This window comes from Arachis stenosperma, chromosome 4, assembly GCF_014773155.1.
Source record: "Arachis stenosperma cultivar V10309 chromosome 4, arast.V10309.gnm1.PFL2, whole genome shotgun sequence".
NCBI lineage: Eukaryota > Viridiplantae > Streptophyta > Magnoliopsida > Fabales > Fabaceae > Arachis > Arachis stenosperma.
In genome coordinates this window covers 120,361,127-120,385,093 of record NC_080380.1, presented here as the reverse complement: position 1 = coordinate 120,385,093, position 23,967 = coordinate 120,361,127, and the positions used below count along the sequence as shown (strand labels likewise).

Below are 23,967 nucleotides of genomic sequence, written 5' to 3'. Positions count from 1 at the left end.
CAAACCGGTGTTGCAAATCAGCTTCAGAATTCCCGGCGTTTAACGCCGGAACTGGCACAAAAATTGGAGTTAAACGCCCAAACTGGCATAAAAGCTGGCGTTTAACTCCAGAAAAAAGTCTCTACACATAAAAGCTTCTATGCTCAGCCCAAGCACACACCAAGTGGACTCCAGAAGTGGATTTTTACGTCATTTACTCATTTCTGTATACCCTAGGTTACTAGTTCACTATTAATAGGATCTTTTGACATTGTATCTTCACCGGATGACACTTTACACGTTTCTCATTGTATCTTCTACAGCATGAGTCTCTAAACCTCATGGTTGGGGGTGAGGAGCTCTGCTGTGTCTTGATGGATTAATGCAATTACTACTGTTTTTCATTCAATCACGCTTGGTTCTATTATAGGATATCACTTGTTCCTAAACCTGATGAATGTGATGATCCGTGACACTCATCATCATTCTCAACTATAAATGTGTGCCTGACAACCACCTCCGTTCTACCTTAGATTGAGTAGGTATCTCTTGGATTTCTTAATCAGAATCTTCGTGGTATAAGCTAGAATTGATGGCGGCATTCAAGAGAATCCGGAAGGTCTAAACCTTGTCTGTGGTATTCTGAGTAGGATTCAAGGATTGAATGACTGTGACGAGCTTCAAACTCCTGAAGGCTGGGCGTTAGTGACAGACGCAAAAGAATCACTGGATTCTATTCCGACCTGATTGAGAACCGACAGATGAATAGCCGTGCTGTGACAGAGCGCGTTGAACATTTTCACTGAGAGGATGGGAGGTAGCCATTGACAACGGTGAAACCCTACATACAACTTGTCATGGAAGGAGTCTTGCGTGCTTGAAGAAGAAGACAGTAGAAAGGCAGAGATTCAGAAGATAGAGCATCTCCAAAACCTCAACATGTTCTCCATTACTGCAAAACAAGTACTTATTTCATGTTCTTTTACTTTTCATAATCAACCCTGATAATTATTGATATCCTGACTAAGAGTTACAAGATAACCATAGCTTGCTTCAAGCCGACAATCTCCGTGGGATCGACCCTTACTCACGTAAGGTATTACTTGGACGACCCAGTGCACTTGCTGGTTAGTTGTGCGGAATTGCAAAAGTGTGATTGCAATTTCGTGTACCAGGAGCCAGGACTTGGACTTGAGCTTTCAGATTCTCGAATATTTTGTCCATGCCCTCAACCACAAACTCCTGAAGAGAGGTATATTCTTCTCAAGCATTTTTTAACTCCTCCTAGAGGTCAAGCCTTTTCGCATAAACCCGGATATAACTCTCCTCCGCCCTCTTTTTCACACTCCCGACGTCTTAATTCGGGCCTAAGCTTTTTCTAGATCGGACTTTAGCCCGACCCTCTCATCCTACAGCTCCTTTTTTATTTCCTTGAGCTGCTATACCTCAGATCGGACAGCCTCAAGGGAACTTTGGGTAAAACTGAGACAAAGCCGTACATATTCTCACTATTTGGATCCCATTCCAAGCCATAAACTAGAGGTGATTCTGGATAGCCACATCATCCATGATGATACGGCTATGAGAAAGAATGTTTCTCTCACTTCAGGAAAGCCTGTCAAAATCTTTGTCGTAAATGTCCCCACCTTCAGCAACTTTCTGTTTTTTAGGAGGAGGTTCTGAAGACAAAGGAGAAGAGGGGATTGTCGTGCTATCAGAAGGAGATTTAGGAGTGATAATTTGAATAAAAAGAGTAGGGATGATTTTCCTCTGAGATGAAGCACCCGAGTCCACCTTATTAGGTGAAGGGCGAGCGGAAGTACCTCCCGGCCTCCTTATCTTGAAAACCTCTGGCCACGACTGTCTTTTGGGTCTGGCGCAATTCTTTTATAGCCGTAGTCTTGGGAGCCATAGTTTATACAAAAAAGAAACAAAAGGCGTCTTAGTAAAACGAATCATAGGCAAGGAGTCACTAAAGCTAAAGGTTGGAAAGCTACCTAGCTTGGATATAAGCAAACTGGGGTTCCCTAAGAATCTTTTTGTATCCAAGTGAGGAGCCTGGCCCCAACACTCTTGCAACACATTCACAAAACACTTTTCAATTTTCCCTAGATTACCTACACTATACTTGGCTATCACAGGTTCTTTTTGCCAGTACAAGGGAAAGGAAGGTTCATCATTCTCATATAAAAAGAAAGGTCGGGCACCCTCTACGGCTCAAATTTTAAAGAAATAGTTCTTGAAGTCATGAAAAGATTTATCAAAAATGGAAAAAACTTTCCTACCCTGAGCAGCGCGAAAGGAAAACCAAGAAGCCTTCCCTTTCAACCACCCGGGTTTAGTCAAAACAAACAAATAAAAGAAGACCTTAGTAAAAGGTCGGACCTCAAGATCCCGACATAAAAGTTAGAAAAATTTTAAGAAAGCCCAGGAGTTCAGATAAAGTTGAGAAGGGACAACATCACAAGACCAAAGAATATTTGTCTCAAAATCGGTAAAGGAGAGTGAAACGCCTAATTTGGAGAAAAAGCAATCATATGCATAAAAAAGGGTGTTCCGACTTATCTAAGGGAGGAAAACAAACTCTCTCCTCGGGATCGGGTACCATTAATTCATAATTTCTCTTATCTTCTTTGTTCTCAGATATTCTATGGAGCCTACAAAAGACCTCACAATATTTTTTTTAACTATGGGGACACAGGAAAAGACAGAAGCATCTACACAATTTAAGAGGCTAGGGAGAACTTTAGTCGACATATTCAGAATAACAGAGTGCGACATAAAGGCTACACCTACAAATGCAAAATAAAGAAGCCGTTACGAAAAGAGCTCGGACGTCATCCAACACAGGTCGGGCAAAGACAAATAAAACCAATCAATGCAGTTTCAAAGTTCTTCTACATACAGAAAGCGTCAAAATGGTGTCACTCCTATAGTAACAGTAATGATATCATCACATAGTAGCAACACCATTAGGGACAATAAAAATGCAACCAAAAATACAACAAAAAATGGTTTCAAATTACTACAGCTCCACAAAGATAGCAGACACATATCCAAACACTCTACATCAATCTCAATCGATGAAAAAGACCAAAAAGACTTCTTAGCAAAAATAACGCAACAACATTTAAACCAAGTCAGTCAAAGCAACTCCAAGAATAAAAAAAACAAACATATAAGCATCGACACCATTTTATCAGGGACCCCTCAGAACATTCTCAAGTAAATAGAATACAAAGATTATCCAGAAGATAAGATACTAACCTGATAGGGAGAGGGGCACGTCAAACAGCAAATCACAGACGATCCTCTTCGTTAAATGTAAGGCAAGATAAAGAAAATTTTGGGAAAAAGAATCGCAAAGTGAACGACTAAAAGAAATGAGAGAATTTTTGTGGTAACAAAAGGTACTTTGCGAAGAAGAAAGCAATGGAAGATTTTCAGAAATGTGGAAAGGGGGCAGAAGAGCCAAGGCACTTTTATAAGAGACAAGAGGTAAAATGGCCTCATAACTCCTCTTTAAAAACGTGTGTAGATCACAAAGAAACTGCCGCGCAACGTTCGCCTCGCATTAAAGGAAACAACGTTCAAATTTTTGAAAAATAAGTCAAGTACCCGACCTCTAGAAGGTGGAGTACCCGATGTCGAAACAAAAGGCCACGAATTGCTTGAGCTCGACCTATTGAAAGCTCAGGACTCAAGCAGGAGCACTGTTCATGTCATGGCACAAACAAAAGAACCAGACCCAATAAGGATAAGAGAACCAACTTAAAAAGGAGGTCTCTGACCTGTACCCGACCTATTCAAAGAGGTCAGACACCGCAAAGGAGTACATCTCTACTTGCCCAAACAAGTAACTGCCTCCACGGATCTCTCCCGCGATCTCTATCTTCCCCTAAAAGATAGATTCTAACAAATTCTCAAGATAAAGGAAACAGTTATCCATCAAACAAAATGGAACTACTCCAACAAAGGTGGCTACAAGCTCTACTATAAATATACTGACACTCTTTAGGTTTAACTTATGTTCTAATCTACTAAAAATCTGTCTAAAGCCCTTGCTAACTTAAGTATCGAAGTCTCTTGTAGGTACCACCCCACCTCCTCATGAGGAACTCGGACAGTGGCACCCCGGCACAAGAACAAGTCGGATGCTGCCTTACAAGGAGTCTGGACCTTATTTAAGCCCAAATCAACATTTTAGGTAACTCGCAAAACAATAACTAACTTTTAATTAAAAAGAGTCTGACCAAATTAATCTTCTCTAGTGGATTCATCCGAATGAAAGTGCACAGTAAATACTTACCTTTTCCTTTTGAACATCCTCCCATGTAAAGTAAACGAAAAAAAAGACTTGTAAGCTTTGATTTATATCTTCGTTTCATCCTTCCAAGTAATCATTAGTCTATCCCCTTGATCAATCAGATCCACACGAAAGAAAGCCTGAAAACTAACACCCTTAATCAACCTCTCCACATGTGACTTATTGCTTTTGGTTTCACTTGGATGATACAAGATCCAATCATTGCCCCTTGCTCATCAATTTGGAAAGGGAGAGAATTAGAACTAAAAGAAGATTCAGGTTTGAAAAGCACTGGTATGATAGAGAGGAGGTATTTGTAATTGTTAAATAGGGTTGGAACTTAGAAGTTGAGGGCTCTCCTATGTTTAAATTTGCTGCAAAGTAAAATTACAAGCATAGATTGGTTGATTGGATAAAATCAGTAGCTTCAAACTCTAGGCAATAAAATCGAAGTATACAAATGGAGCTAGAGGAAGAGAATGGAAAACGGGTGGATGTGGATGGCATAGTAATCAAATTATTAGAGGATAAGTTAGAGGAGAATTTTGAGCAAGAAGAACAGTTTTGGAAGGAGAAATCGAGAGCATAATGGCTAAATTGGGGTGACAAAAACACACAGTTTTTTCACTCTAAATTTCAATCAAGATGCTAGAGGAATAAAATTCAAGAACTCGTTGATGAAAGTGGTAAGGTGGCCTCGGATCAGCAAGGAATTGTTGCTGTAGCCCAGAAATATTTTGTTAATATTTTCATCTCGGTTAACCCAAAGAAGCCTACTAAAGTTCTTAAGGAAATTTCTACAAAGATGGATGATAATACAAATCAGATGGTCACTAGACCAATACAAAAAATAGAGATAAAATCAGCCATAATTTCCATTAATCCGTTCTTAGCTCTGAGTAACGATGGCTTCACAGGAAAATTTTTTCAGTTTTATTGAAAGCTGATTAAGAAGGATGTGATATATGTAGTCAAGAGTTTCTTCTCAGGAGGTAAATTGTTGAAAGCTTTCAATCATACAAATATTTGTCTTATTCCAAAAATTATAAATGCTAATCCTATGAAGTAAGTTAGGTCAATCAAACTCAACAATGTATTTTATAAAATCGTTTCAAGATTTTAGTGAATAACTGCAAAGTATGATGAACAAGGTATAAGTGATACTCAGAGTGCCTGCATCAAAGAAAGATCGATTATTGATAACATTCTAATTCTGTACGAGTTTATACATTTTTTGAAAAATAAGAGTTATGATGACTATGATTTGGATTTTAAGCTTGACATGAGTAAGACTTATGACAATGTTCAGTAGGCTTTTTGTGTAAGAGATTATGAACAAGATAGGTTTTTGCAAAACGTGGATGACTGGATCAAAGAATGGATAATGATGATTTTTTTACACCGTTACTGTGGAAGGTTGACCTCATGGTTTCTTCAAACCATATAGAGGCTTATGTTAGGGTGATCCTCTCTCTCTCCCTATCTATTTTTATTAAGCACAGAAGATCTTTCTTGTCTACTCACAAAAGAGAATGGAGGCTAGAGTTTTCTAGTTTTAAATTGAATCCTAGATGTCCTAAGGCCAACCATTTATTTTTTGTGGATGACTCTGTCCCTTTTAGTAAGTTGACAGTAAAAGATTGCAAAAGTTTGTTGAAGATTTTACAAGTCTATGAAGAGGTAAGTGAGCAGGTTGTGAATTTAGACAAAGTCTTCGATATTTTTTAACAAGAATATTCCTCCAAAAATCTGAGATCATCTGGTTGCTCCACTATCTGTACTACATGTTGGCTATTAGAATAAATATCTAGGCCTTTTAGTAGTGATTAACAAATAAAAAAGGGAGACTTTTAATTATATTAAGGATAAAGTACTTAAAAAGCTACAGCACTGGAAGATGGTCATCGGCTAATGGTAGAGAGTTATTGATTAAAGCAGTGCAACTGCAATACCTATTTACACACTAAGCTATTTTAAGTTTCTTGAGACTTTATAAAAAAAAATTTAAAGGCAACTATGTTATTTTGGTGGGGGATAAAAGAACACAAAGAAAAAATTACAATGGGTTAATTGGCAAATTACTTGTAGACCAAAAAGTCAAGGTGGGTTAAATTTCAAGGACTTCGGGGCATTCAACTTGGCTATGTTAAAGAAACAAGAATTGAGATTGATTTTTCGACTTCACTCTGTAATTCACAGAGTCTATTAAAACAAATATTTTAGGCATTCAAGCTTCATACGTGTAGAATCAGTAATAATCCTTCTTGACCTGGAAAAGTGGTCTTGAGGGCAGAAGGGCTTTGGAAAAATGTATTTTTTGGAGGATAGGAAGGGGACATTCAGTAAAAATTATAGAGGACAATTGAATAAAATAATTACAACCAAATAAAATTCAGTTTCTCTACAACACACACAGTCGACCAGTTTGGATTTCTAAACTCCTACTACCAAACATAAATTTGAATAAAGCATTCTACATTAACATATCTTGTGATTCAAACAATTATAAATATAAGCATTATTGAAGGGAAAGATGTTGTTCTCCGAGACTAAGGAGAAGAACGAAAGCTACTCGGTTGCCTTTGGGTATTTATTGGCCTTCCAGCTTTGTCATGCTCCAGTTGAGTTCTTGTCGGAACACTATAGAAGAAAGGAAGTTTGAAACACAATCTGGAATTTAAAATGTCAGTTCAAAATTAAAACATTTCTCTGGAAGGTGATACATGACGAATTACCAGTTAAAGAAAGATTACATACCATACTCAAATCGAGTGAGTTTAATGTGCAATCAATGTGAAGTAGCAAGTGAATCAACCATTCACCGTTTCACCCCAGTACCTATATTCAACGAATGTATGGAGAAAAACAAGCTTGCACTAGACAAATCAAGAAATGGAACACATGAAGATGGTGGTTATGGTCTTAAAAATAGCTCCAAGGAACCTTAAAAGCCAAAGAGATAACCCATTTTGCAACAACACTCATATGACAGATGTGGAAGATGAAGAGGAACTTGAGACTCTTTGAAGCAAAATTCAATATCCCCAAGAGGTAGTAACTATTGCAAGATCTAAAGCTTCTAAATTCGCGACAGTCATCCATTGACGACGCATTTTTATCGCCCTTTTCTGATTCACTTTACTCTTTCCTCTTCTTCAAAAATCAATTATTTTCTTTCTTAAGGTATTTTCTTTTAGATATTTTTTAATTGATTAAAAATATCTATTTTTAGTCTTCGGTATAAGTTCAATGCGAATATCTCATTTTATTGTAATAATAAAATTTATCTTTAAAAAAAATTGAAGAGAGTTAAGTTTTCAAAACTTTTCTTTATTTTAAATTCTTTTTAATATAATTTTCTTATAAAATCAAGTATGTTAGGTTCATATTAAAAGTCAATTGTAAAATTAGCATTTGTATATAATATATGTTGAAATATAAAATAAACATTACAAATGAATTAAACTATACGTAGTGTATATATATTTTTATAAAATTTATATAAAAGAACGAAAAAACATTTGTTTCAATAATTGTTTGTTACCCCAAAAATTAAACCTTACCCATCAATAAAAACATTTACTTTGTGCTCTACTTTCTCCAAACCATTGGGTTACAAACTTGCATCCTTTTACACACTTGCAATCAAGGAAGCAAATGTGAGTTGGCAAAGGAAAGGGTTATTGACGCAGCAATGAGTGAAGAGTGTGGTGGTGCAGTATATAAATGGCCGAATGGAGAACACCCCAAAACGACAACGCTCTTATTCACGCTCTGTCCTCTCTCCCAATTTTCTTCCTTCTTTCCTTCAACGTAGAGAACACACACTCTCTCACTCGCGAAGCTCACACTCAAAAACTTACATTTCCTCCAACCAACTGTAAAAATATCCACACGATCACTCATATAAAGCACATTCCATAATTTTATATTTTCACAAATCCCGGACACAGTAGAGAGACAGAGAACGGGGGAGGGGGATAGTTTCTCTATACGGTGATGGCGGTTTCAGGTTCCGACGTGGCGGCGCTGTACACGCTGCTTTCAAATTCGATGAACGTCGATCAACGCCTCCGTGGCCCCGCCGAAGAAGCACTTGCGCAATCGGAGTCTAGGCCCGGCTTCTGCTCCTGCCTCCTTGTAATTCCTCTTTCTTTCTCTTTCTTAGGGTTTCGATGATTGAACTTCGCATTGTTTCTGAGAGTTTCTATTTTTCTTTGATGGAACTGCAGGAGCTGATTATGGCAAAGGATTTGGCGTCGCAAAATGACGTGAGATTGATGGCCACCTTATACTTCAAAAACAGCGTTAATCGCTACTGGCGGCACCGCCGTGATTCCTCGTGAGTCATTTCTTTTTATTTTTCCTCTTACACTAATGGTTGATTTTTAGTTAGTATTTGGATTAGGTTACTTTTTGTGTTGAGGCTTAGGGTCAATGCATGTCTGTAGCTGATATTCAAAATGCTGCTGAATGTGTTATTCTTCTAAGGATGTAGACTCTATTTTGGCTAGTACGTGGATGGGAATGAAACTTCATTTTTATTTTCAGTGGGATTAGCAATGAGGAGAAAACGCATCTGAGGCAGAAGTTGCTGTTATACTTGAGAGAAGAGAATGAACAGGTGCTTGTTGTTTACTTTTTCTTTGCTGGCTATGATTTGTGAATTTATTGATAAGGCGTAGTCTTACTTCTATTTACTTTCATTTCTGTCAAATGCAGATTGCTCAAATGTTGGCAGTGCTCATCTCCAAAATTGCACGCATTGATTATCCTAAAGAATGGTACTTTCGGTATTTATTTGCTCTAAACAATTCTGCAATTGCAGTTTCATCACCCACTCTCATCATGTTTTTTATTTTTGTTTAATTTTTTTTTAGCTGGGTTTATGGCCATAAGATATTTTTTTTCTCTTGTGGGTTTCCTAAGTTGTTTTTATTATACATTCTTAATATTTGTACAAAATAAGCGTTAGCTTTGTGGAGCATTATCAACATGCAATGCAAAATTGCTTTTTTCGCTACTTATCTCTATTAATTTTTTTGCTTTTGTGTTTGATTCATTTGATTTAAACATTTCATTATAAAGAAATATATATCAATGTACTAGTTTTAATGACTTCTCAGGCCAGACATCTTTATGGTATTATCACAACAGCTTCAATCAGCAGATGTTCTTGCCTCCCACAGAATATTTATGATTCTGTTTAGGACTTTAAAGGAGTTGTCCACAAAACGCCTTACTTCTGACCAGCGAAACTTTGCTGAGGTGTGGTTCCTTCTGTCCTTTTCTTCCAGATTTTGCTTGCTTTGATTTCACAATGTTTGCTTCTTTGTATGTTGAGAAACTTCAAACATGCCTGAGACAGTGACATGCAAACCTGAATAACTCACTCTACTAAGATCTTGTTTTATCAAACGAAAAATTTTTAATAGCTGTTATCCGTGTAATGAGATATTGATCACAGACGTATGTTCAACGTCACACCATCATGCATACCCATGGTTTTCATACTCTATTTTGACTTATATCTTTTCTTACAAGCCTAGGTTGAGGTTCTTTTGGATGGGTTGTGGAAGGTTCAATATAGGTATTTCATGCCTCTATGGCTTGTTTCAAAAGACTTTTGATATAGCCACCTTAAATGGCTGAGTCCCAACTATCTGTTACTTCTTAGGTAGCTTTAAGATCTGTAGGAGTTGATTTGTGTTTTGTTCGGGAAGGGATGTGTATCACTCAATCAGTGCGTTTTCAAATTTCAGGCATTTCTGCATGGGAGTGTGACTCATTGCTTTATGTGGATCTTTTCTTGAATTTCAACTAATAGATTGGAAGTTTGGTGCTGACTGTGATAGAGTAAGAGAAACTTTTAAGTGTTCGTAAATCTAATAGAATCCTTACAAGAGAATGACGAACTAGAATTCAGTGCATATGTGGTCTTGAGTAAATCCTGAGGGTGTCCAACTCCAATGGTGTATGTTGCATGTTTTATTTTTATTTCGTTCGAGACAAAACTTGTGGTCTATCTATCTACAACAAGCTAGATAAAAAAGTAGTTAAAATGCCATTGGCATCTTGAGTTTTTTGCCCATTATTTTCCTTTTTGTTAATATATTGCAGCTTTTATATCCATGTCCTATATGTGTTTGATAATCCTTTTGTGTGTGTGCGTGTGTGTGCATTCGTGCACATTGTGTGGGTGCCTGGTTTGCTGCGCGAAGGTGTGCTTGACTTATAGGTGGCATGTATCCATGCAAGTTGTTCTACTTTTGAATGGATCTTGATGAGTTAGCAACTTTGATAAGCTGTGTAGAAATGTGTGAAACAGATCATCATTATGTATCAAGTATAAAAGTTAATGTGTTTGAAATGGTTCAACTACTAGATTATATGCTTGTTTCAATACGCTTTTTGTGATTAATTTATTTGAAGTGCTTTTGTTAGTTTAGTGTGTTTGAATGAGCATCTGTACAAGAAATATTGTATGTCCACTTTTTATGTTTTGATAAAGAATGTCCACTTAATCATACAAAGAAGAAAGCCGTGCCTTTTGAGCTCCCTAGAGAGTGAAGTCTTAAACTTCTATATTTGATTGTTTTTATCTTATGTAAAAACTGGTTAGCAATCTTGATAGGAAAATGCTGAATCCTTTAAGGAAAAGGTACAGAATGTGACTAGGACAATATGGTATTATATATAATGTATGCACTTCATGATATATAAATGCATTTCTTTGCTGGTTTAGATGAATTTAGAGAAACTTGGAGGTACTAGGTAAAAAATAAAAGCTTCTATGCATAACTACATTACATACCTAGCTTGAAAGAAGCATGAGTTGTGTGTGGTGTAAGTTACAGCTTCCATTGGTTCCTTCATAAATTATTCTTTTTATGTATTACTATGTTACTAAATCCTATTTTTATTTAGCCTGTAATATTCCAGTCTTATGAGTTATATCATATATGGTCTAACTACTAGGCACTGTGATTGTTTTCTTCCCCTAATGCTTGCATCTTCAAGTTCTGCCTAAAATCTGCATTTGATTGACTATATATTTTTAGATTAAGATGAATATTTAGCAACCTGTCCTTATGCTAAATACTAAAGTATTCAACTGATTCCTTTGGCAGATATCATCCCATTTCTTTGATTATAGCTGGCACCTATGGCAAAGTGATATGCAGACAATATTGCATGGTTTCTCATCTCTTTCTCAATCCTATAATTCAAATCCTGACGATCAGCATCATGAACTTTATCTTACATGTGAGAGATGGTTGTTATGTTCAAAGATAATACGGCAATTAATTATTTCAGGATTTCAAAGCGATTCAAAGTGTTTTCAGGTAATTATCGGGTTCATTTTATGTCATCATCCTCTAGTAATATATCTATCTTGAAGTTTTTAGTACCCTTTCTTCTTTCTACTTTTCAAATCAACCAATCCTAAAATGAAGGTACTAAGTCTGATGTTACTATTTTACAGGAGGTTCGGCCAGTCAAGGAAGTCTCACCTGTATTCCTAAGTGCACTTCAGTCTTTCCTTCCATACTGTGAGACTTCTATATCCCATCTCATTCGTGTATATTCTTGGGTTTAAGTTAATATCAGCAACTACATGATCCCATTTTTTTTAAAATGAAAACATCTAGAATAGTTTGTTTCTTAATTGAGTCATTCCAGCACACAATAGCATGTTAAGCAATGCTCATGTACATTGTTATACAGTGATGATGCTAATTTAGTCTTTTCATCATAGCTATTTAACTGGGACTTTATAATCCAAACTTGGTGTGGAATATGCAAATACTTTTTACTTAATTGATATTGGTATGAAAATTTCGTGTAGTTATGGTGGATTTGTTGCTTTTCAACTTTGTATCATACCTCATTAGATAAAGATTGGATGTGCTTAATAAATAAATAAATGTTGCCAAGAAAAATGAATTAGGAGTCAAGGCATACTTCACTGATAATATTGGCAATGCATAATTGACAATATATCTGCTTTCTCTTTAATCTAGGGTAACGACATTGTAAACTAAGTTGGATAAGCATATTAATCAGTTATCATGTTAATTAATTTATCTTTTACTTTCAGTGCCTAGAGTCCATTTGGATAACATCACTTATGATTTATGCATAATTTTTCTGTTCTGTATGACTATATCTCATAACTTCTCAAACCATCATGTTAAATGCTTTTTCAGAAGATAAAATATCAAACTTTTCCACATGCACTTGCAAATACTCAAAAGAAGCACTTGTGTAATCACTATATAAATACTAAATAATTTATTTAAATTCTTTCTGAGAATTTCCTTTCTCATGAGTGCTTAAATAAGCTTGTTATTCAGACAGGTCCTTAGAACCGCAACTTCTTAGGCATTAGCTTTTGCCTTTTCTCTCCTCCTTTTTGTTGTTTTTGAAAATAGCAATGAACAGATATATGCTTTGTAGTGAGATACCATGCCAAAATGTTGACCCCCCCCCCCCCCTCTCTTTTAAATGGGACACTTTATGACATCTATTTCTCATATTTATCGACTTCCTCTACTTTTATTGCATGTGAAATGTTAGCTTATTTACTTCTGGTGGTTGTTGGAAATAATAATGAATATATATATGCGTTGTAGTTGGATTCCTTACCAAAAAGTTGAACCCTGAAATTGGACCCTATATGACATCTCTGTTTCATATTTATCGACTTTCTCTACTTTTGTTGCACCAGAAATGTTAACTTATTTCTTCCTTGTAGTCTAACTATACATGTCTTTGTTTGCAGATTCATCTTTTGAAAAGAAGTATCCCAAATTTTGGGACTTTGTAAAGAGGGCTTGTACCAAATTGATGAAAATTTTAGTTGCCTTTCAGGGCAGACATCCTTATTCATTTGGCGATAAATTTGTGCTTTCCTCAGTTGTTGACTTCTGTTTAAATAAGATAACAGATCCTGAGCAATATGTGTTGTCATTCGAACAGTTTCTCATTCAATGTATGGTAATGATTAAGAATATCCTGGAATGTACGGAATACAAGCCAAGTTTTACTGGTAGGGTGATGGATGAAAATGGAGTTACACTGGAGCAGATGAAAAAAAACATTTCCAGTGCTGTCGGTGGTATTTTGACTTCCCTTTTGCCCAATGAACGGATAGTCCTCTTGTGTAATGTGTTGATAAGAAGGTATCCACTATTTAGATCCGTCCAGGCTTTATTAGTTTGCTGTGTTTGGTCTTGTACTTTAGTTTATACATGTTAGTTTATGTGTGATATCCACTATTTAGTCCTTCTAGGCTTTATTAGTTAACCAAGGTGCAGTGTCTGACCTAAATAATTGCTTCCAAATATGTTGAGAGTTTGGAAAGCTACACTAAATAGATAATTCTTCTTTGATTGTTCTTTTGCTTCTTCTAGATATTTTTGTTGTTGTTGTGGACATTGATAAAAAGATGTTGCTATATTCATATATGTGACTTCAATATGCTTCAAAACAAAGATGTTGCTCCTTTCAAATGCTCTTTATCCATGCCACAGGTATTTTGTTCTGACAGCAAGTGATTTGGAGGAGTGGTATCATAACTCTGAGGCTTTTCATCATGAGCAGGATATGATTCAGTGGACGGAAAAACTAAGACCATGTGCTGAAGCTTTATACATTGTATTGTTTGAAAATTATAGCCAAGTAGGTGACATTCAAAATCAAGGTGTCTTGTATTCTCTTGTGATATTTCAATCATTGACATAGATTAATATGGTTCTTTGTTGTGACTTAAACTTTAGCTGCTAGGCCCTGTTGTGGTCTCTCTTCTCCAAGAGACTATGAATAATTGCCCAACTTCAGTGACGGAAATTACTCCAGTGTTGCTTCTTAAAGATGCTGCTTATGGAGCTGCTGCTTATGTTTATTATGAACTCTCGAATTATCTGAGCTTTAAAGACTGGTGAGTCTGAAGTTATTGGGGTATGTGTAAATATCGTTCTGATTATTGGCGGCACATCCACTGTTTCCTTTCACCTGCCATCATTCACACAAGATAATTTCTTTCAATTATCCACTTCATTTATTTACGTTTATTATTATCCACTTGAACTTTTCTGTTTTTCGTTTGGTTGTTTTCTGTTCTATTTGTTTATGTAGGAGCATACCTCATCTTCTTTCTCTTTGAAGTTTTTCTGTTCATGTTCATGAATTTACATTGCCAAAAAATTATATGCAAATTAAAAAATTGCTGATAACAAAGTGATCATTACCTTGAGATCTAAGTGGATTTTGTTAATTTATATAAAAGGTTTATTTCATATTTTATTATTGATATTGATACTTTCTCCTTTTAAGGCTTTGATTGGAGAATAGAGTACTCTGATAATGACTCTGGTCTCTTCTTTTTAACAATATACTTGTAGGTTTAATGGTGCTTTATCCCTCGAGCTCTCAAATGAACATCCCAATTTGCGTATTATTCATCGGAAAGTTGCTATAATTCTTGGGCAGTGGGTTTCTGAGGTATATAATTTATTGTGCTGCTCTATGGATGAACTAAATATTTGATGCGTGACTTTCTTTCACAGCCTGATTATTGTGATATGAAATTCAAAAACATTTATATATTAAAAAATATTATTGTATAAGTTATGAAGTTTTATGGCAGTAAATTTACTTATTTTCTTTATGTCTTAAACCTTAAAATAAAAAACAAAAGCCATTTGTACTTACTATATTGTTGTTGCTTTTCTCTACTTCATAGGTTAAAGAAGATACAAAAAGACCTGTGTACTGTGCTTTAATCAGATTGTTACAGGGAAATGACTTATCTGTCAGGGTATGTTACAGCTTTCTATTCCTGCTGTCGTTATTTATGCTCTTTCTGCTAAGTCACTGTTGTTCCTAATTATCAGTTTTCCTATTTATACCACTTTTAGCTTGCAGCTTGTCGATCCTTGTGTTTACATATTGAAGATGCAAATTTTTCAGACAGGGAGTTTGTTGATCTTCTCCCTATCTGTTGGGACTCATGTTTCAAGCTGTTTGATGAAGTTCAGGAATTTGACTCAAAGGTAAAACCTATTGATAGGAAACATTTCCCAGTTTTCGGTAGGGAGCAAAAAGTCATCGAGTCTATTTTTGATGAAGTTGTAATGTGGAGAATGGAGGGTAATAACCTATGAAAGCACGGACATGAGATGCCACGGGACACACGGACACATCAATTTTAATTTTTGATAGAGATGGGGACATAATATTTTATCAATCATGCTATGTATACACTAAAAATCAGTCACCCATATAAAATACTTGTTGAAATACAAAATACATTGAAAGTGTGTGAAAAAACACATGTATTTATACACAAATATAAGATGGATGATTTTTGTGTACATGTAGACAAAATTTAATAGTATTTTGATATTTTATTGATATTAAAGTTCAAAGTAAGTTTTTAATATTTTTAATTTCTTTTTTAATTATATAAAACATTTTAGATCATTTTTGTATTGATAATTTATAATACCTATTATTTATAAACTCATTTCAAGAGTATAGGATAAGAATAAAGTTGGACACATTTACACATTATTATTATTTGGGTGTGTCTAAGCATGTTTGAATTTTTTTATTTTTTATTAAGATACAGTTGGACATAAAAGACGTGTTGCACGAGTGTCATGTTTGAAATGTGTCCAACACTTGAAGACGACAACTAAATGAAGTGTCCATGCTTTATAGTAATAACCTTACTTGGTTGGACCATTTAAACTTATGGAGAGGGAAGGATTGTGCTGTGAAAGCATTCCCCTCTGCTCTTCAACTTTGTTTTCCCTTCACATTGGAGAGTGTGGAGTTGATTCATTGTTGATGATGCGGTAGTGTGTGTTTCTATGTATTGCTTCTCTCTTCAGTATTACCACATTCATGGTGTGAAATGGAGGCCATTGCCAAAGAAGAGAGCTGCATGCTTTAATTATGAAATAGATTCTTGGTACCACTGATCATTGAGTGAGAGCAAAAACTAGTTACGCAAGCACAACAAGTGAATTTGTTCTGGAAGAGTCTAATGATGTGATGTTGGAAGATATACTGAACAGCGTTCTGTGTAGAAGGGATACGCAGCAGAGGCTGATTGATTCTCTGGCAAGTGTTCTTGAAACGTGCCTCACTCAAGGCATGTTCCTTCTCTTTGGGCTAAGGCACATGATGTCCAACTGCCTTGAGCATGAATTCAAGGCTATTAATAACTAAAGCTAGTGAAAGAACTCAGCATGCATACATTTGGTTGTGGTTTAATACCAAATATACATTGTTGGCATTCAACTTCTTTTTAACTTAGAATGCTGGCACATGTTAAAACATAGTACTTGTGAATTATAATTTGACCTGAATTTGTTCTGGATATTTAGTCCAGTTGGTGAAATCATGTTCTTTTTAAATGTTTCTCCAGGTCCAGGTTTTGAATTTGATTTCCACCCTTATCCTTCATGTTAGTGAAGTTATTCCATTTGCAGAAAAGTTGGTTCAATTTTTTCAGAAGGTACATAAGAGAATCCTATGTTTTGTTTTTTCTACTTATTAGTGTTATACATTCAATACTTGGCTGTCAGTATTTAAGTAAAATGTGAATAAGATTTTTATTTCGAGAATAAGTATGTGATAGGGACTTGGGTAAGTAGCCCAAGTCCTATGTTGAGTAGGGATAATTTTTTTTTCCCCTTCCTTTTATTTGTCCCCTTCTCCAAATTTTGGTGCAGGTGAGTACCCAAATGCTACCTGAGAAAACTGGGGGGGGGGGGGGGATGACCAAAAGGGCTATTAATGGTTTAAACATGGATATGATTCCTGATAGAGCACTATGGCACACTTTAATCCATGTAACTGATCTCACTTAGTGGACTAGGCTTAGTTGTTATTGTTGGATAAGTTATCCCAATGAATTTAGGGTTATGATATATGTACAGAGCACTTCAGGAACTTAATCCAGAATAGTTTTCCAAGATGTTGAATATTGATTTCGAATGCTAGATTAAGCATAAATCTAAAAACATTTCAATGGCAATGTTCACCTCTTAGTTGTTTGCCTTTTGCCCGTGTCTGCTGATGTTATCCATGTAGCTAAAGGTAAACATATAGCTTATCAAAATGAATTTATCTTCTCTATTGCTCCTATTTTGCAAGGTCTGGGAAGAATCCTCTGGTGAAAGTTTGCTGCAGATTCAGCTTCTTGTTGCTTTGAAAAACTTTGTGGTTGCACTTGGTTACCAGTCACCCATTTGCTACAGCATATTATTGCCAATTCTGGAGAATGGAATTAATATTAATAATCCAGATGAACTGAATCTCCTAGAAGATAGCATGCTGGTAATAACGCTGTCTTGTTCTTATTAATTAAGATGGGTATGATTTTTGTGCGAGAATGTCATGATAATTCAACTCCATAACCTTTCAGTTATGGGAGGCCACACTTTCCCATGCCCCGTCAATGGTGCCTCAATTACTGCCAAATTTTTCACGCCTTGTGGATATCATGGAAAGAAGCTTTGACCATTTAGAGGTTAGATTTTTCTCCATACTATAATAATATTTTGACTAAAAGAATCTGTGTTCAGGAGAATGATAGAGTCTGCATTAGTGATACTGATAGTGAGTAGTGACAATAGAATGAAGTGTTCATTTAGTAAGTTAGCTAGATGGGTTGCAGCATCTATACTTGAGGTAATTTACATGGTGTACAAATATTTAAATTAGTTAAAAGATATTTCCTTTGATTTCCCTGCTTGCCATCTCTTCTTCTGTACCTCTTAAATATTTTTAGACCACTATAAAGTTGATTTGATTGCTTGGTGAATCTCTGGCTTCCGAACTTAGTTTGTTAGGTTTGAAACTCAAACAGGTAAAACTACTCTTGGTTTCTACTTTGTACCAAATTAAAAGGTCTTAGTGCAATATAATATATATATATGAAGTTAATCAATGTATTTTTCGGTCATCTACTTCACATCAAACTTAATTGAGATGAAGTTAATGTTGTTAATACTAAATATTCATTCAGCTATTGATTTCATGGAAAGGTGTAAAAACTTCAGTCACTGCCATCGCTCTGATTATTATAATTTCTGTATTTATTTGTTTGATAACTACTTTGGTTCGTGATCTATTCTTGATGAGTCATTGTTTTAGTTACTCCAACCATAATGGCCAATTGTTCTTGATATAATTATAATAAACGTGTTTATTTTATTTGTATGTTATTTCTCTTTGACGAATTTCAGGTTGCAGTAAACATAATTGAAGATTACATAATTTTGGGTGGAAATGACTTTCTGAGCATGCATGCTGCAAATATTGCTAAAATTCTTGATTTAGTTGTTGGAAATGTTAATGACAAAGGTCTTCTTTCAGTTCTACCTGTCATTGATATCTTAATACAGGTATGTTTTTCCCATATTGACAAATATAGTTTCAATATATTGTGGAAGTTTGGGCAAGTCTTGAACCCATTCCCATCTAACTGATGGGAGATTAAACTAACCACTAGATGAGTGCATTACTTGCTTATTATTTCAAGGTTAGTTGTGAATGGTGAAGCATTGAGATTTTAGTACATGGCTATGTAGTTTGTAGCTTCCTGCTCTGTTTCCCACAAGCTTGCATATGGACTAGTCTCAGTCTTTGGTGGTTGCTTAAATAGTTTGATATTGGACCAAGATGATAACCGGGGAATTTAACTATGACTATTGTGGTTGACATTCTTAGCACATAGAAGGTTTGTCATTGGAGCTATTAATAATGGACCATTTGAAGGGTTTAGGATTGATTCAAAAGGGTGTTACGGTTCCATCTTCAATTTGCAATAACTTCGTTATAAACAATTTAACTTCAAATTTAGCCTGCTAAAGTTTGTGTTAGAGAACTATTTCGGTAAGTGATTTGTTTTAACTGATATCTACATCCCTAAATGGATATTATAAATGGCTGTTTGTGTCTCGATTTCCAGTGCAAGGTTATCAATAGTGGATAGCAGCTCATTGGTTGTGAAATTTCCGCTACACAATAGTGCTATTGCGCCGATAAAGTGGATATTTGACGACCTTGAGAGGAGATCAAGGTATCAATAGCGGATCGTGGCTCATCGCGTTTTGCCAAGTTTCTGCTACGCAATAGCGCTATGGCATGTAGCGGATATTTGACTATGCAATAGCGCTATGGCACTGATGTAGCGGATATCTGACAACTTTGTACCCGTGCAGTAGGGATGGCAAAACTCCCCGAGATGCGGGGATCCTTGTGGGGACTGCCCCGAATGGGGATTCAACTGTGGGGAATTTTCCTTGTGGGGATGGGGATGGGAGACAAAATTCCCCCGAGGCAGGCGCAGGGACCCAAGCGAGGATCCCCGCCCCGTCCTTGCTAATCGCCAAAATTAATAAATTTACTGAATTTTTTTTAATAGTTTATTTCTCATATATGTTTTTTAGTCTTTTCACACACACACATATAAACCCAAAACTCCTAACCCTCATTTGCATAACCCTTCTTCAATTCATAGATCCTTACGCTGTCCATACTCCATCTAACCTTTCTGCAGTCACCCCCTCGCCACTCTCCCTTCTCACCGTATCGTCACACCTCATCGTGCCATCACCCTCATTGCGTCGTGCTCTCTATTTGCGGCATTCCTTTCCATAACTCTGTCGTCGTGTCCATTCTCCTTTCTGTTGCCGGGTTTCCCACCTCGTCCACTACTATGTCCTCTGGCTTGCCGTTGCGTCCCCCCACTGTCATTTTGAAAGAAGTCACCATCTTGTCGTTTAGACTTTTTGTATAAAATCTTACTATTTTTGTATAGGATGGATACTTGCAGCTCTATTCATATGGAAATTAATAAATAGTTAGAACTATCAGATAGATGGGGAATGGGGTCTCCGCGGGGAATAGAGCCCTGTGGGGAATGGGGATGGGGAGCAATGTTTCCTCACGGCGGGGAACGAGGATGGAGACAGAGACGGGGAACAAATCTGAGGGCGGGGATGGGGAGCAGGGAGGTATACCCCGCCCCCGCCCTGCCCCGTTGACATCCCTACCGTGCAGGACCATTGTCTAATTATTTGGTCTCAGTTGGATTAGAATTTAGTTTCTTGTTGTATTTGATTTAAAATCTCAAAACAATTTATCTTGATTCCCCCCTTTACAGTGTTTTCCTATGGAAGTGCCACCGCTCATTAGCAGTACCTTACAAGTAAGTAGTTGTATGCTTGTTGAATAAATAGGATTTTGCGTTCAACTCACCTTGGTACTAATATGGACATGTTTTAATCTGTTGTTTCTTTTTTATTTCAGAAATTAATTTTAATATGTTTGAGTGGAGGAGATGACCGAGATCCTTCTAAAACATCTGTCAAAGCATCTTCTGCTGCCATCCTAGCAAGGCTTCTGGTGATGAATACAAACTCACTTGCCCAATTAGCATCAGATCCATCTACTTCTCTACTCCTTCAAACAGCGTCTATCCCTGTTCAAGAAAATATACTTCTTTGTCTGGTTGACATTTGGGTCGACAAGGTTGGTGTTGTTAAGCTATAATATGACTAATTTTGTTTGGTTTTAAATAACTGGATTATTTGATACTCCGCAAGTCTGAAACTGTATTGTGTTTGGTTTTATATCAAAGAATTACTTAATACTCTACATGTCTGAAACTGTAATATGATTTATATTTGTTTGGCTTTGATGTTTATATGAGAATGTATATTTCTGCAGAACAATCATCATGTTTGAATTTCATAATCTTCTGCATTTTTAATACAATTTCTCTCTTTTCATTCAATACCATAAGAATAGGGTAGGAAAAACAACAATTGGTATTTCTGAACAGTGATGACTTTAGCCAATATTTGGACATAATTATTTCATTTGGTCCTATTGATTATGTTGTATCCTTAATTTATTGTAAATTTACATTTTCAATTTTTTCAGGTAGATAATGTTTCTTGCATCCAGAAGAAGACAATTGGCTTAGCCCTATCAATAATTCTGACATTAAGGCTACCTCAAGTCATTGACAAACTTGATCAAATTTTGAGGTACTAATATAGTGAACATCATAAACATGTGTTAATGCGAAGTAAATGACTATTTGTTGTTTTGTGCAGTGTTTGCACTAGTGTAATTCTGGGAGGAAACAGTGACTTGACTGAGGAAGAATCCAGGTTAGTTTTTTGCGTTTTGTTTTTATCTTTTTCTTTTCCTAAAAAGATTTAAACTTTATAACCTAATATGTCTCTTGCACTTCATGTTTAATAATTGAACTTGGACTCGATCTGAGTTCGGTTTTACTTTCATACGAGGATATATTACTCTTCCTATTAGAAGTGGGAACGGTTTTGAAGGCAACTCTAGAATTTAGAAATTGAGGGGTTGTCCCTGTTATTATATGGCTTTTGGTCATGTTTTACTATCATATAATTCTTTACGTCTGATGTAAATAACAGTGGTGTTATGAGCTCCAGTACATCTCCTGATGATGGCAATATTCCAAGTAAAGAATTCAGAAAAAGACAGGCAAGAATTTATGAAACTTAACCATAATACTCATTCTGGGACAATGTGATTGTATGAAAAACAAAGGATTTTATGCATATGTATATTTTCTCTCCAGATCAAATTTTCGGACCGTATCAATCACATATCACTTGAGGACTCTGTGAAAGAAAATCTACAAACTTGTGCTGCTATTCATGGAGAATCGTTTAATGCTGCAATGAACAGTATGCACCCATCTGCGCTTGCACAATTGAAGCAAGCATTAAAGATGCCATAATTGGCGTGCCATAATAGTTTGTGGTTGGGACATGGCTTGGTGGTTGTTGATCAGGTGGAACTATGTGCATTTGCGGATCTTCTGTCCATAGATTGTGACTTTTCTATAGGGTATGTTCCCTTTTTTGCTTGCTGCAACTTCAGAAAGAAAACATAACCTGTTGCTGGCATTGACCAAATAATAGTAAGGTTGATTACAGGATCACTGACATATACTGAATAGCTTTAAACTATAGGCAGTATGCTGCAAATTATAACTCTGAAATCATGGCACACTGAATTTGAGATGTTTACTTGAAAATAATGAAAAAACTGTTAGACAGGAACAGCTTCAGTAATTAACATATTATTTGTTTCCAGTTTGTACTCATCACCATCTCTTCCTTTTTGGCATTGATATATTATATCTTGCTCGAGATTTATGACTAAGAAATAGTGTGCGGATTAAATTACTAGATGATTATTTTAATGTAGTAGTATTTTAGTTAACTGACAGTTAACTTCTCTTTCTGCAGGTGAAATTCAAGCTTATTACAAGAATTATTGGTTTTTATTCACATTTTAAATTGTTTCCAAGTCATGTTTTTTTAGCACTAAAAAATCATTCATTAGTTATGCCAGTCTGGCATCGTGAAACTCTGTAAATAGGATGCTGTCCTCTATTATATATAAAAGGAGGATCAGCATTGAGTCTACAGTGTTCTATTTAACTGAGAAGAATTACAGGAAATATGAAATGGTCTGTGTAGATGCTGTTTTTGAACATTTTGGGATGTGTAGTGGAAATTTCAGCAGTCTAATTAATTTGGAAAAGTTAATTTTGATTGCATATTATTTGCTAGATTAACATTTTTATTTCGATTTTCTCACACTAGTTATGGATCAATTTGTAAAGTCATAAATAACTAGTTAAGTCATACAATCTCTTTTTTTTCTTTAACCTAAGCTTTAAATTGTAAGATTTTACTCGGCATTTATTCAAGTACTGAAGCTCGACTAAGATGTATTAATATTTGATGACACTTGTGCAACCTGTGGATACTGGTACGTATGAGACTGATGACTTCCAATTATTGGGTGTGATGTAGTAGCTTTTTATGGATGACAAATTATAGAAATACTGTGTTTCAGGAACATTTGAAATTCCTCCTAAATTCCAAAGTTACAATGTTTTGGAACTGTAATAGTAGCCACTTTTATTTTGATCTGACTTAGAAATTCAATCTTAATTGACGTACAAAGGAAAAGGAGCCTACGATAAAAAGAGGGGAGCAAATTATGTATTTTTGTTACTAGAGGAGCAATAGATTACAGGGCAGAGTAAGCCAATTTGCAATTCTTGCCTTTTGATCCAAGCAAAGTTGGAGAGAATTGTATGAGCCTGACCCCAAGAGAGTTTAACTTAAAAAGACATACTGTGTAAGAAAGCACCTAGACTTTGAGTAGTAATGAATTGGAAAAATAGTTCCTAATGAGAAACTTGCAACATTGTCATGCCCATTAAAGAAAATCGAAAGCCACGATAGGCAACTCGTTTTGCTTTCGTTCATGCTAAATCTATGGATGAAAGCATATAAAACAATCCACTTGAAAAGTCAACCCAAAAAAGCCGCACCAAAGTATGAGTATGCGTTTGTTTAGTTGAAGGGCAACAATGAGGATTATTTGCTTTTATTCAAATAAACAAGTGTAATAGCATGATAAGATTGAAATTATAATTTTAAATTCTTTTGTTAAGATTAATTTGAATTATAATAATTTGATTAATAAAAATATAACATATTATGTATTTATTTTTTTAATGTAATATTAAATGTATTAATTCTAAAATAGTTATTAATTAGTTTTAGTAATTTACTTTTTTAATAAAT

General features: G+C 35.6%; 1 protein-coding gene across 2 annotated transcripts; it reads left to right on the top strand.

The window, feature by feature from the left end:
• The first annotated feature begins 7,907 nt into the window (after positions 1–7,907).
• LOC130974146 (uncharacterized) lies at positions 7,908–23,259 on the top strand. Of its 2 annotated transcripts, XM_057898898.1 has the most exons (24): positions 7,908–8,425; positions 8,518–8,627; positions 8,837–8,909; positions 9,008–9,069; positions 9,412–9,553; positions 11,416–11,631; positions 11,772–11,838; positions 13,071–13,470; positions 13,822–13,969; positions 14,068–14,228; positions 14,692–14,791; positions 15,033–15,107; positions 15,208–15,342; positions 16,725–16,814; positions 17,456–17,638; positions 17,727–17,831; positions 18,550–18,708; positions 20,472–20,516; positions 20,618–20,839; positions 21,254–21,360; positions 21,430–21,486; positions 21,769–21,838; positions 21,936–22,207; positions 22,612–23,258. In XM_057898898.1, the coding sequence occupies exons 1-23, from the start codon at positions 8,285–8,287 to the stop codon at positions 22,095–22,097; spliced, it is 3,030 nt and encodes a 1,009-aa protein (XP_057754881.1). In that variant the 5' UTR covers positions 7,908–8,284; the 3' UTR covers positions 22,098–22,207; positions 22,612–23,258. The 2 variants fall into 2 exon arrangements, with proteins under 2 accessions (XP_057754881.1, XP_057754882.1); XM_057898899.1 differs by lacking the exons at positions 7,908–8,425; positions 8,518–8,627; positions 8,837–8,909; positions 9,008–9,069 and adding an exon at positions 10,048–10,141 and having other exon boundaries at positions 9,454–9,553; positions 22,612–23,259.
• Positions 23,260–23,967: the final 708 nt, after the last annotated feature.

Bases quoted from the DNA above. Each gene is read 5' to 3' on its own strand.
- LOC130974146 (XM_057898898.1), top strand. From the start codon at position 8,285: ATGGCGGTTTCAGGTTCCGACGTGGCGGCGCTGTACACGCTGCTTTCA. The intron at 9,554-11,415 runs GTGTGGTTCCTT...TTCCTTTGGCAG, and splicing joins ACCAGCGAAACTTTGCTGAG to ATATCATCCCATTTCTTTGA. The intron at 13,471-13,821 runs GTATCCACTATT...TCCATGCCACAG, and splicing joins TGTAATGTGTTGATAAGAAG to GTATTTTGTTCTGACAGCAA.